The 14,350-nt window shown below is 34.9% G+C and overlaps 1 protein-coding gene across 1 annotated transcript in view; it reads left to right on the top strand.

Moving 5' to 3' along the window:
• Window positions 1–6,721: 6,721 nt before the first annotated feature.
• LOC133541080 (homeobox protein Dlx4a-like) overlaps window positions 6,722–14,350 on the top strand; it is a 23,994-nt gene continuing 16,365 nt past the window's right edge. The window contains exons 1-2 of the mRNA XM_061884168.1: window positions 6,722–7,290; window positions 13,112–13,308. Of these exons, the coding sequence (XP_061740152.1) occupies window positions 6,972–7,290; window positions 13,112–13,308 (516 nt within the window). The 5' untranslated portion in view covers window positions 6,722–6,971. The remainder of the gene's footprint in view (window positions 7,291–13,111; window positions 13,309–14,350) is intronic.

Below are 14,350 nucleotides of genomic sequence, written 5' to 3'. Positions count from 1 at the left end.
ATACAGACCAGTGATGTGCAGTCCGGGGAGGCAGGTGAGGCGGGGCCTCACGTGCCATCATGGAAAGAAAAAAATGTATAAAAGAAAAAAATAAAATTAATAGTTATATGTATCCAATGATTATACTATAAAGTTATTTTCCATTTTACTTCACCAGTTTTAGATATTTTTTATTCAAAATCGCTGAATTCTCACATTTGCCGTTCAAATACTGAGAAGAGACTTGCGGTGAGTCAGCAGCCAGTTGAGCCTCACCGAAGATTGCGCAATGACTGAGCTAACTGCTGGCCTGCTGTGCAGTGAGACCATATTGCTATATGAATTATATTATACATTTCCATAGATTAGTTAGCTGAGGTATATAATGTACAGTGTATTTTGTCAACAAATGTATGTGTGTAACGTATTTTTTTGAGCTGAGCGATCATAAAATGGCCGCGAAGATGCACTGGGTGAAGCTCGCAGTAATCCCGACTCCTGTTGGTAGAGGGCGTTAGTTATGCCAGAGATCATTCTTGCGACTACTCGACTGCAGAAGAAGCGACAACAAGCAGCAACAGTTAGCAGCGATCGTTTATTTTTTCCTCTCGCCTGTCCTTTTTACATGGAGGATTACATATCTAAAATAAAACAGTTTTCTAAAATGGACTTTCAAACGAAGCAGGAGGTAATAATTAAAGGAAGATCTCCATCGAGACAGAGAGACTTTTAAAACTGAAGAAAGATAAGGAAGACTTCTGTAAACAAGTTATCGATGCTTTCGTTCAAAAAGAGCGGCGCATGAACTTCAATTATAAGTAAAAGTAAGACCATATTAACGTTTTTTTAAATTAAATGTTCTTTTTTGTGTGCTACAGTTTGTACAGTTGTGATCAAAATTATTCACCCCCGACACAATTTTGGTGTTTTAGCAAGTTGGACATTTATTCCGTATTTTGTTTATAGTCACATCAAATAAATATGCATTAAATAGACAAATGCAACTTGAATTACAACATTATATTTTGTAACATACCAAACAGTGTCATTTCTCTTAATATCTCATTGACAAAATTATTCAACCCCTTAAAGATCATTACTCTTAAGAACAGAATTTGAATAATGTATTTTCAATCAGGTGTTGAAAACACCTGTAGATGTGATTAGAACCATAACGAGCAACAATTAAACTGATTCAAAAAGACTGTGACGCTCAACTTCTTGTAGATGGTCAATGGTGTATTTGCAACATGGTGAAGTCCAGGGAGTGGTCAAAGAAGTCAAGAGAGAAGGTAATTTCTCTTCATAAGAAAGGATATGGATATAAAAAAATAGCAAAGACATTACACATTCCAAGAGACACAGTTGGGAGCATAATTCGCAAGTTTAAAGCTAAAGGCACAGTGGAAACACTACCTGGGCGTGGTAGAAAGAGGATGCTGTGTGCAACTGCTGTCCGGTATTTGAAGCGTACAGTGGTGAAAAACCACCGGGTAACAGCTGAGGAATATGCATTAGCTGCAAATGTCATGAAGTCAGTGACGAAGCTGAGGCTTGGGAGACGTTGGACCTTCCAACAGGACAACGATCCCAAGCATACCTCCAAATCAACATCAGAGTGGTTGCAGAAGAAGGGCTGGAAGACTCTGGAGTCGCCTTCACAGACCTAAATCCTATAAAAAAAAAACCTGTGGTAGGACTTGAAGAAGGCAGTTGCAGCACGCAAGCCCAAGAATATGAATGAACTGGAGGCCTTTGCCCAAGAGGAATGGGCTAAAATACCTGTAGATCGTTGCAAGAAGCGTGTGTCCGGTTATGTATCACGTTTGAAGGATGTAATTACTGCCAAAGGGTGTTCTACTAAGTACTAAAGATGCATGTAACTAGGGGGTTGAATAATTTTGTCAATGAGATATTAAGAAAAAAGTCCTTTTTTGGTATTTTGTAAAAAACAGTGTTACAATTTAAGTTGCATTAGTTTATTTGACACATCTTTATTTGATATGACTATAAACAAAATACGGAATATATATGTATGTATGTATGTATATATATATATACATATATACATACATACATATATGCATACATATATATGTATATATACATATATACGTGTATATACATATATATGCATATATATACATATGCATATATACACATATATATGCATATATATACATATGTACATATACATATATATACACACACATATATGCATATATATACATATACATACATATACATATATATACATACACATATATATGCATATATATACATTTAGATACATACACATATATATATATATATACATACACATATATATATATATATATATATATATATATATATATATACATACACACATATATATATATATACATACACATATATATATACATACACATATATATATATATATATATATATATATATATATATATATATATATGTATATATATATATACACAGTTGCGATTAAAAGTTTACATACACTTGTAAAGAACATAATGTCATGGATGTCTTGAGTTTTCAATCATTTCTACAACTTTTCTTTTTTGTGACAGAGCGATTGGAGCACATACTTGTTGGTCACAAAAAACATTCATGAAGTTTGGAGGAGAAAAGGTTAAGCCTTCAATCCCAGAAACACAATGCCTGCCATAAAGTATGGTGGTAGTAGTATTATGCTCTGGGCCTGTTTTGCTGCCAATGGAACTGGTGCTTTACAGAGGGTAAATGGGACAATGAAAAAGGAGGATTACTTCCAAATTTTTCAGCACAACCTAAACTCATCAGCCCGGAGTTTGGGTCTTGGGCGCAGTTGGGTGTTCCAACAGGATAATGACCCCAAACACATGTCAAAAGTGGTAAAGAAATGGCTAAATCCGGCTAGAATTAAGGTTTTAGAATGGCCATCCCGAAGTCCTGACTTAAACGTGTGGACAATGCTGAAGAAACAAGTCCATATCAGAAAACCAACACATTTAGCTGAACTGTACCATTTTTGTCAAGAGGAGTGGTCAAAAATTCAACCAGAAGCTTGTGGATGGCTACCAAAAGCGCCTTATGGCAGCGAAACTTGCCAAGAGACATGTAACCAAATATTAACATTGCTGTATGTATACTTTTGACCCGGCAGATTTGGTCACATTTTCAATAGACCCATAATAAATTAATAAAAGAACCAAACTTCATGAATGTTTTTCGTGACCAACATGTGCTCCAATCACTCTATTACAAAATAATAAGAGTTGTAGAAATTGTTGGAAACTCAAGACAGCCAGGACATTATGTTCTTTACATAGCAACGGACACTGTGGTCAGAGTCAAAATGACCACAAAACACATCATGAACCATTTAACACTCTACTGCTATATAGCGGCCATAGTTGATATTGCACGCTCCCCCCATACATCACGTTTCATGTATCAGAAAGACAGTGACCAATGGGCTGATTTGAATCCCCTTCCTACTGCACACCTTACGTTTAGTATGATTCGATGATCAAACATCTTATGTGTTGGTGGCTGAGTCTGTGCTTTTTTTTTTTATTTATAAAAATAGGTCACCATGGAGTCAAATAAACTTGGGAATGTCTACACTTTGATAAAGAAGGCGAGAAACACTACTGAATTCAAGAAAGATGCATGTAGCAAAGTACGAAAGTTTGCCTTCCAGTCCTCCTGCCTCTCCGCTCATCGCCGTCTTTGCCAACAAAAGTCTTCAATAAAGCGAAAAGTAACGTATTGTATTTCATTCATCATTTATATGTATTTCACGTTTAAAACTATAATATTCTCTATAAAAAGTATTCTACATTTGTGTTTTAGTCATCTGGAACAAACTTCTCATAGAAAAATATTGAAAAAAAAAAAAATTGTATCTGTATTTATAAAACGTGATGGATGCAAAACGTAGGACACAAACAGCCCTAATTGGACATCAAAACATGTGAGCTCCATTCCTAACATCAATTTGTGCAGAAAAAAAAATGTAACACCAAATATTACATTTTAAGTTCCAAGCAAGACATTAAAAAACAAATCACGTGTATTGTAGTCTCTGGTGTGTGCGGTTTCTATTTTATCTCGAATGTACAGCAGTACTGGGTAGAATACGGCCCGTGGGCCACATGCGGCCCGTTAAGTTTTTCAAGTTTCGAGTTCTTCATAATTTTTTTAGACCTTTAACACCGAAACTGTCGCCACCATTATGATGTGCAGTGCTGTTTTTAAATGACCGTAAGTCTTGAACTATAGAAAGCATTTCAATGGTCAAAATATCCGCTTTTGGATGTTATAGTGGTTAGAGATCGGTAGGTCATGAGTTCAAACCCCGGCTGAGTCATACCAAAGACTACAAAAATGGGACCCATTACATCCCTGCTTGGCACTCAAGCATCAAGGGTTGGAATTGAGGGTTAAATCACCAAAAATGATTCCCGGGCGTGGCCCGTTGCTGCTCACTGCTCCACTCACCTCCCAGGGAATGAGGGTGATGAGTCAAAAGCAGAGGTTCATTTCACCACACATTGTGTGTGTGACAATTATTGGTACAAAAAAATAAAAAACAAGTTCTTACAGTTATCTACGTCACAGTAGCTCAGAGGAGGAACAAAGAAGAGTGCGCGGGGTTTGCTTTCAGCCCGAAGGGCGTGTGTCAGGATCAAAAGCGGAAACAGATTTTTACATAGTAATATATCGTATTGTAGGTGTTTATTTTTCTTGATTGTAAACGATACACAACTATGGAGGAGCTGGCCTGAGAAGTAAAAGAAGAGCGACGTTCGTACGTTGTTGATATTCAGTGTTTTATTGTTGATAGTTAATATTGTAAATCCCACTTTCTTTATTTTCATGTACATTTTCGGTCTGAAAAACTGAAAAATTCCACTCTGTTTTTTGGAGGTAGTCTGTCATAACATTTTTAGAACGCTGTCGGACATTGTAACTTTTGGTATTAGTGTTCCGGGAAAAAAAGGGACCCAAACACAAATACCGGGTAACACTTTAGTATGGGGAACACATATAAACCATTCATTAGTTGCTTATTAACATGCAAATTGGTAACATACCGGCTCTTAATTAGTCATTATTAAGTACTTATTAATGCCTTATTCTGCAAGGCCTTATTATACAACCAGAAAGCCATTAACTGTAAGAGTCTTCCCTGTTTATTATTAAACCTGACCCTTATATATATTTATAACTCTAAATTAAGTCTTTGTTACTTTAATAAGCAACTAAATAATGGTGAATATGTTCCCCAAACTGAAGTGTTACCAAATACTGTAGAGGAGATGTTTACAGCTTCTACACCAGGGGTCACCAACGCGGTGCCCGCGGGCACCAGGTAGCCCGTAAGGCCCAGATGAGTAGCCCGCTGGCCTGTTCTAAAAATAGCTCAAATAGCAGCACTTACCAGTGAAATGCCTCTGTTTTTTTTAATTGTATTTATTTACTAGCTAGCTGGTCTCGCTTTGCTCGACATTTTTATTATTAAGAAACACAAAACTCAAATAGAATTAGAAAATCCAAGAAAATATTTTAAAGACTTGGTCTTCACTTGTTTAAATAAATTCATTTATTTTTTTACTTTGCTTCTTAGAACTTTCAGAAAGACAATTTTAGAGAAAAAATACTACCACAAAAATAATTTTAGGATTTTTAAACACATATACCTTTTTACCTTTTAAATTCCTTCCTCTTCTTTCCTGACAATTTAAATCAATGTTCAAGTAAATAAATTTTTTTTATTGTAAAGAATAATAACTACCTTTTAATTTAATTCTTCATTTTAGCTTCTGTTTTTTTGACAAAGAATATTGGTGAAATATTTCTTCAAACTTATTTTGATTAAAATTCAAAAACATTATTCTGGCAAATCTAGAAAATCTGTAGAATCAAATGTAAATCTTATTTCAAAGTCTTTTGAATTTCTTTTAAAATCTTTGTTCTGGAAAATCTAGAAGAAATAATGATTTGTCTTTGTTAGGAATATAGCTTAGTCCAATTTTTTATATATTCTAACAAAGTGCAGATTGAATTTTAACCTATTTAAAACATTTCATCAAAATTCTAAAATTAATCTTAATCAGGAAAAATTACTAATGATGTTCCATAAATTCTTTTTTTAATTTTTTCAAAAAGATTTGAATTATATAGTTTTTCTCTTTATATTTTTCGGTTGAATTTTGAATTTTAAAGAGTAGAAATGGAAGATAAACTATGTTTCAAAATGTAATGTTCATTCTTTTCGTGTTTTCTCCTTATTTAAACTGTTCAATTAAGTGGGGTTTTTTTCATCATTTATTTTCTACAAAAAACCTTCCGTAAAAGGAAAAAAAATATACGACGGAATGACAGACAGAAATACCCATTTTTTATTTATATAGATTTATTTATTAAAGGTAAATTGAGCAAATTGGCTGTTTCTGGCAATTTATTTAAGCGTGTATCAAACTGGTAGCCCTTCGCATTAGTCAGTACCCAAGAAGTAGCTCTTGGTTTCAAAAAGGTTGGTGACCCCTGTCCTACACCTTGCCCCCCGGGACTCATTTTTTTTCTCTCAAAGTGGCCCCCTAGTCAAAATCTGCGTCCATTTCAGATGTACAGTATAGCTTTCTGTTCCAGACAAGAAGCAGCAGCAGCCACTTCCTAGCACAAGTGTGACGTAAGCACTCTGACAGCCAATGAGCGCTCAGTGCGCCAAGTCGCGCTTTGACAAGACGCGCTCCAGACGCACGTTGACTGACAAGCAGCAACACGCTGCGGACTAATCGAGCAGCGTCAAACTTTACACGGACACGAACTTAAGAAGACGTTTTGGTTTTTTTTTTTTTTGGACAAGATGCGTCTTTTAATTCAACTTTAATTGACAGTTTTGTTTTCTTCTCATTTCTTTAAAGAACTGCAGCCTTGTCAAGACTTCCTCCAGTTGGCATATTAGCTCATTCTATCCCCCTACTTTCGTCCACGCTATAATTATGATGACTTTGAGCCCCGTGTCGGACACTTTGGTCTCCTCTGAGTCTTCCAAATCGGCCTTCATGGATTTCAGCGGCCACGGCTACCCGGGACACCAGCATCCCTCCCCGGGATTAGCGCACAGCCACTACACCTTCCACAGTCTGCACGCAGTGGGACCCACGCAACACGACAGTCCCTTCCAGTCTTCCGCAGCCCCCTACGGCCGCCCGCTGGGGTACCCACCGTACCACAGCGCGCACCAGCCGGGGCCTTACCTGCCGTACCAGCCCGGCGGGCACAGCAGCGCCTTGGCACACAGCAGGTCTGAGGACTCCGGTGCGTTCATGGCTTACTTTTTTCTCCACTTTTTTTGATAAAACACGTTTATCCCGACCAATTAAATATTACAATTTTTTTATAAATATTTATTCTGAAAATAAATGACAGACATATAAAACGAATAATAACTGGACCGATTGATGACTTTGCAAATTTCAGTTAAATCCTCATTTACTTAAAAAATCAGTTTTCACCTCTTTTACAAAAACAATTATTTAATCTGTGAGCAAAGGCCTCACAAACACATAAAAAATAGTCATATAGTCAGCCTGTGGGGGGAAAAATGCTTATCCTGAACTAGCCTGGAATAAAAATGTGATAAAAATAGTAAGAACTTGAAATAAGCAGGTTTATGCAAGCCCGTTACCACCACAAAGAAAAGAAAATACCCCATTTATAATTACTTATAAATATCAAATAAAAACCTAAAAATCAATCATGAGATAAAAAAAATCCAAATTATTAGTTTATAAATCAAAATTATAAAGTAAAGTCATAATCATGAGAAATTACTAGATTATAAAAAGGAAAAAATATGAGATGAAAAGTCAATAGTATGAGTAAAAATGCGTAGTTAGGTAGAAAGTTGAAATTTTGGGTCATTTTGACTTTTTATTTCATATATGACTTCTCATATCATACTTTCGACTTTTTGTCGCATATTTTCAACTCTGTAACTCAAAATGATGTCTTTTAATCTCATATTTCAACTTGTCTTACCTTGTAGTTACAACTTTATCTCATAATTATGAATCTTTACCTCATAATTTTGACTTTCTTAACTCACAATTTCGATGTACCTTTGGGGTATTTTTTTGTGGTAAACAAATCCTATTTAACAAAGCTGAGGCACAACAAAAAATCCACCAAACTCAATTCGGCCTGATAAAAATGGTTCTGTTAAAGGTGACAAGGTGTTATTAGTATTGTTAAATATTGTCAACATGTTTGTTTCCCCCTAACTTTGATGCATTTAACTGTGATTTGTGCAACGGGCTAATAAAAAAAGAAGACCACAATGGCCCTGGACCACATTTTGGTCTCCTTTTCAAAATATTATGATAAAAAGAAAAACACTGATGGTTGTTAATCCGGATAATATGTGTGAAGAACAGCAAAACAAGTTGAAAAAAGTCGTTGTTTGGCTTTTTTTTTTTTTTTTAACTTTGTCATATTTTCTTCAAGATTAATGTTAGCTTGTTTGCTATTATCTGGGCATTGCTGCCCTAACATGTGTAAATGTTTAAGACAAAGAAGAAAATGGGCCTTAATTTGCCATTTTCATGATACAACTTAAGTTATTTTTACTCGAGCAGGCTTCCGAGTTCAGTGGTTAAAACTGTTTCATTTCCAAGCTGCTTCAGAACCTCTGCATGCATCTATAGTGAACTTATCAGAGCTTGGTGGGGGGTCACAGCTGTTCTCCCCTGCCAATGTTGGCGACCCCCTCGTCATAACAAAGATCAGCCCCATAGTCAACACAAAGTGGTATAGCTTGCATGGTTAAAAAAAAAAAAAAAAAAAAAAGGAACTTATTTTACCAGCCAAATATTAATTTAGAGCACAGGTGTCAAACTCAAGGCCCGGGGGCCAGATACGGCCTGCCACTTTGTTTTATTTGGCCCTTGAAAGCCTGGAAATATGTATCAATAAAGTACTGTAACATTTCTTACTAAATGTATTCTTTCTTTCTATTATGGGAGAAAAAAATATATGTAATCGCAAATGATGTTAACTTAAATATTGTCTAATTATGCAAAAATATATTATCAAACATGCCAACCTTTTTTTAAATAGAAAGAAATAGTAATAATAATGATTTCAGAGCATGTTATCCATCAAATTGTGCAATGTAAAAGTAGCAATAGATTTAATTGTAAAATTGTGACATTTACCGTGTTTTTTTTTTACAGCATTTTTCTGTAAATGAAAAAAACAGAACTTTTTTTTACTGTAATAAACTCTGGTGCCATTTTGGCATTTACAGTAATACACCAAAAAATGTACAGTTGTTGATTTGCGGTGAGAAAAAGAACAACAAACAAACTGGCAAATCAGGTGCCAAAATGTTACTCTAAAATGTAAGTTGTTTTTTGTATTAACAATAATAAAACACATTTCAAAGTAAAATTCTGGCAACTGAGCAGCCTTTTTTTTTTACCAGAAAAACAGCAGTACTGTTTTTCCATTTACAGTAATATACATTAAATTTGAGGTGAAATTATTGCAACTTATCATATTTTTTTTCAAATTTTAGTTTCTAAAAAATGTATTAATAAATTGCATAGAAAAATTGTGTAATAATAGTTTTCACTGTTAGAAGTAGCCCTCTGGGGCCAAAAGTAACTGCAATGTGGCCCTCAGTGAAAAAGATAGATTTTAGAGCAAAACTAAAAAAAAGCATGTGTAAACACAAAGTAAGTATTATACCATAACTATTGCAAAACTGTGGTCTCGAACCCGCGATCACACACCCTCTTTGACTGAGAACTGAGCACGCAAGAGAGTTGGCTTACTGCCCATGCAGGTTCCCAACTCACTGACCAGCACAGCTCTTAAGGAGTTAGGGACTGAGTCTAACTTAATGCTCAATCTGCCCAATCGGCGCCATTTGTTTGTTGGAACCTTCCTAAAATAAACATTCATTTATGTCTTTCGTTTAGCTCTGAATATGATCTTGTACATAGCGGACTAGTCAAAAAAGTCCCTCTGGCAAAGATGATTCATTTGAGTAACAGGACTGAAAGTTTGTAGCATTGAAATACTAAATACACAAGACATATATTCAGTATACTCTAAGACGAAGGTATTTTCAACAACAACAAACCTTTAAAAAACAAACAAAGTACTTCACAAAAATGATTTAGGTAACAGGACTGTGCTAAAATATCAAAATACAATATAACAGGAAATAAGGATGAGTGAGTACCATTTTAGCCTGCAGAGGATGTGGATGATGCAACGAACTGTTCACCATGTGACTTGTGGAACATTCCATATTTTTCAGAGGGGTAGTAGTAATGTGTTAGGGTAACAGTACTGACTGAGTGAAAACAAAGGCAAATTAAGTGTGAATGTTGACCCCCAAAAATTATATTAATAAAATAAAATTATATTACCATTATTACTATTTTAATAATTTATTTATCAACAAAATGTAAGTACACTCCTTTTGTGAGTTTATATATCTTTTTTTTAATCAAGTCTATGTATATTTGTTTCTTATAAAAATTCAAATCAATATGAAGTTGAGAAAAAAAGAAAATAAACTTTGACTTCTGTCTTATCTTTATTTATTTTTTTACATTTAAATATGATCTTACACACATTGGACGAGTCACAATGCACAAACAACTGACATTTACAGTATGCTGATAGCATATTACAGTAATTCAATTAAAAAGTTTTTTTTTTCTAAATCACAGTAATTCTTTAAAAAATGTCAAAATAAATAAAACATCACAAAAATGAGTTAAAACTGCTGAATAAAATGTATATATATATATATATATATATATATATATATATATATATATATATATTATATCATATATACATGTCATATATACATACAAACAATATACACATATTTATATACATATATGTTTTTTTTTCTTTATTTAAACTTACTTTTGGCGTGTAGACAATGTGAATGATGTAATTTTCTGTGGACCATGTGACGTGTGGAATAATCCATATTTTTCAGAGGAGCTAAAGTGTAACAGGACTGAGTGAAAACTTAAGAGACACAATTAAAGCTCTTTTTTTCAGCAAATAAAATGTAAGTATAAATGGGATAAGACAAAATACAAATATGTTTATGTCAATTAGGATATTTTATAGTTAAGTCTACTTTAGGAAGCTGGCAACAAATGTTATTTTTCTAGTGCAAGGTAGTTTAAATTCATATTTTAAACTGCAATCAGATCAAAGTGCAGGACATTTTGCTTAATGAAATAATTAATTTGACATGTAATTGGATCATGTGGTATACATTTTATTTCTTCGGAATACAAATGGCCCCGATTAACCTGATATGGCACTTTTTGTGTGTGCGTTGTCCAGTACTGGATTGTGTTGCTATGGTAATTGCTCACAATGCATAAACCCATAACCACATATGCAGAAGAACGTCAACTAGAAGCAAAGCGTAACTCAATTTAGAAAAACAGAAGACAGCTCAACCCAAAAATGTCGAACAACAAGCAAGCCACCATGAATCATTTCTGAAAAGAAAAGACAACTGCCACAAACGTTTTGCATGCTTGAACTCTAACATTTACCCGTCCCAAGCATCATGAGTCCTTCGCTTGCTCCAGTGGTTTACAAACCACCATAATGAGCAACATTAAAATACAGTAGCAGAGTAGGTCTAAGTATTAATTAAAAACAAGTGTATTTAATATATTTGGCCACTGTAACATTACACACAGTTTGAACAGTAACACTGTGTTTCAATATAGGAAAATAAAACGCTGTACTTTAATCAAGTGATTCTTTGGCGTACCACTAGATGGAACCAGCGTACCACTAGTGGTACAAGTACCACATTTTGCGACCCACTGATGTAGACTAATTGTGTCCAAACTGCTATCTGGGGGCCATTTTAATTTGTTGAACAAATAAAATCAAAAGAATATTGTTACGTACTACCTGCTTGGTAGCCTACAATCGTGGATGCTAACCACTTTGTGCAGTGAGAGATTACCAATATCTAGTTTCACTTAATTGGTCAGACAAGTTACTGAATCTTTCTATCTTGTTCATTCCTTTATGTCAGCTGTGAACAATTAAATGCTCTGTCACTAATTGACAGAAGGTACATAATTAACCTAATTGCGGTTTGTGTAGATTGGTACCTAGGTTTGCCTTAGTAATCTGAAACCCAATTGTACCAAATACGAATGCAATATTTATAATGTAATATTATGTAATACAATTATTTACCTTTATGAAAAAAATAATATACATAATGTAATCGTCCAGTGCACAATATGTATCATTTATTATCCATTCCTCATTTTTAGTTTACTTTTTTTACTGTGTGTAAGAAGCTGCACTGCAACCACATTATTTCCCCCGCATGTGATAAATAAAGTCCATTGTATTCTATTGTATATAAAATAATGTAAAGCCAATGAATATGTTCCAGACACAAAAATATGCACACAAAACACATTTTATAGGGAATCATTAAAGTTAAACTTGCATAAAACAATATGAAATCAGGACGGATACTGACTTGAGTACACGCTTGTATAAAGGGGGCGTGGTTTGAAAGATGCATGTTTTGGAGTGATATAAAAGGGAAAAATGTTCACTAATGTATTTTTGGTCCGAAATAGCAAAATTAACAGAATAAAATAACCGGTTATTCAAAATTGCTTACATTTCTTGTTTGAAATTTCTATTTGTCATATTTATTTTTCCGTGCGGAGGCCAACTCGCTCTTATCTAGCATCTGACTGCTGATTGGTCAGCTGCTGTGTGCTGCCAATCAATGAGCTTGTGGGCGGTCTAAAGGGATGAGCATCAGTCTGAGCGGCCGTTTTCCACCTGGCACTAGTGTTGGACTTGTCTCCATTCAATAGCGTAACATTATTTCTTGATGTGCAAATTCCGTCGGTGTGGATGAGACAAGTAGCTACCGTTGCCTTATTTTATGTCCTAAAATATGAAAAAATGAATAAAAAGGTATCGTGTTTTTTTTTTGTCAGAATTTGCATGTTTTCCCTATTTAAATGAAAACCACGGCCATCCCTACTGTCAACTGATACGTCCCTGTTAATGTTTTTATACCCGGTCTCTCTTCACACAGAGCGCGAGAAACTCACCACCCCCTCAGAAAACGGAGAGCTTCGGCTCAACGGGAAGGGGAAGAAGTCCCGAAAGCCTCGGACTATTTACTCCAGCATGCAGCTCCAGACCCTCAACCAGCGCTTCCAGCAGACCCAGTACCTGGCTCTGCCCGAGAGGGCCGACTTGGCTGCCAAACTGGGCTTGAGTCAGACGCAGGTACAATGCACACTCATAAAAAAACTGTTGTTCCTTCCCTCGCTAATGACAATGATTGGGTCACATGCTGCCTTTGTTTGTGTATTTATAAACGCTGTGTGGGGGTGCATTCTTTCGCAAGATGTCATCACACTCCCTTAATTGGCATGCCTTCGTTTATGGGAACAAGTAAAATATTTATTTGAAGACACAATAATGAGGGATGAAACATAAAGCACTCTCTATTTTACACTCATGTACAGTATATGCGCAGAGTACTGGCTGCTACTTACTACTTATAATACTGTTTCAAAACATACTAACTGGGGCTGTCAAAATTAACGAGTTAACTCATGCGATCATTCACAAAAAAAATATTGCATTAAACATGTGCATGCACGGATTAATCATGCATTTTTTTTTTTTGGACCATACGTGCTCCTTTACCTTAACCGTGGATGGCTATCTTGTTGTTACACGGTCAGTGGTCAGGTCGATGCATATGAAGATGAATGTGTTCTGTGGGAAATTTCACTCCATAATACAACCTGATGGGATTTTTTTTTTTTTTTTAAATGTTCCTGTATGACATTCCGACAAAAAAAGTGCATTTTTGTCCAAATATCGAAGTCTTTTTTTGAGTTAATTTAAATAACGAATGAGAGCGATAACCTGGTTTTAATCATGAATTATCCAACTTCCGATTTGTGATTAATCGGCTTAAAATAATACTAACTAAGCATTAATACTAACCAAGTAGGACAAGCAGATAATATACACAATAGTTTGTTGGGATGGGTATGTTTAACATTCAAAGCGATACATTGTAGTCCCAGTATGTAGTACCGATACTTGTATTCAACAGTGCCACTTTTGTGTGTGTTCATGTCGTAGTAATTAATTTATTCATTAATTCATTCATTTTTTTTTTTTATTTAACATTGAAATGATTATGATATCTATTCATTCCTTTTAGTTTGTCGTAGGTGGGCTCGCATAGTCAGGAAAGTAGTCTTCGCAAATTAAATTGAATGTGTCAGTCTTGTCTTTTGTTGAGCCCTAC

The sequence above is a fragment of the Nerophis ophidion genome, linkage group LG23 (assembly GCF_033978795.1).
Source record: "Nerophis ophidion isolate RoL-2023_Sa linkage group LG23, RoL_Noph_v1.0, whole genome shotgun sequence".
Taxonomy (NCBI): domain Eukaryota; kingdom Metazoa; phylum Chordata; class Actinopteri; order Syngnathiformes; family Syngnathidae; genus Nerophis; species Nerophis ophidion.
This window is presented reverse-complemented; position numbering and strand designations above follow the sequence as displayed.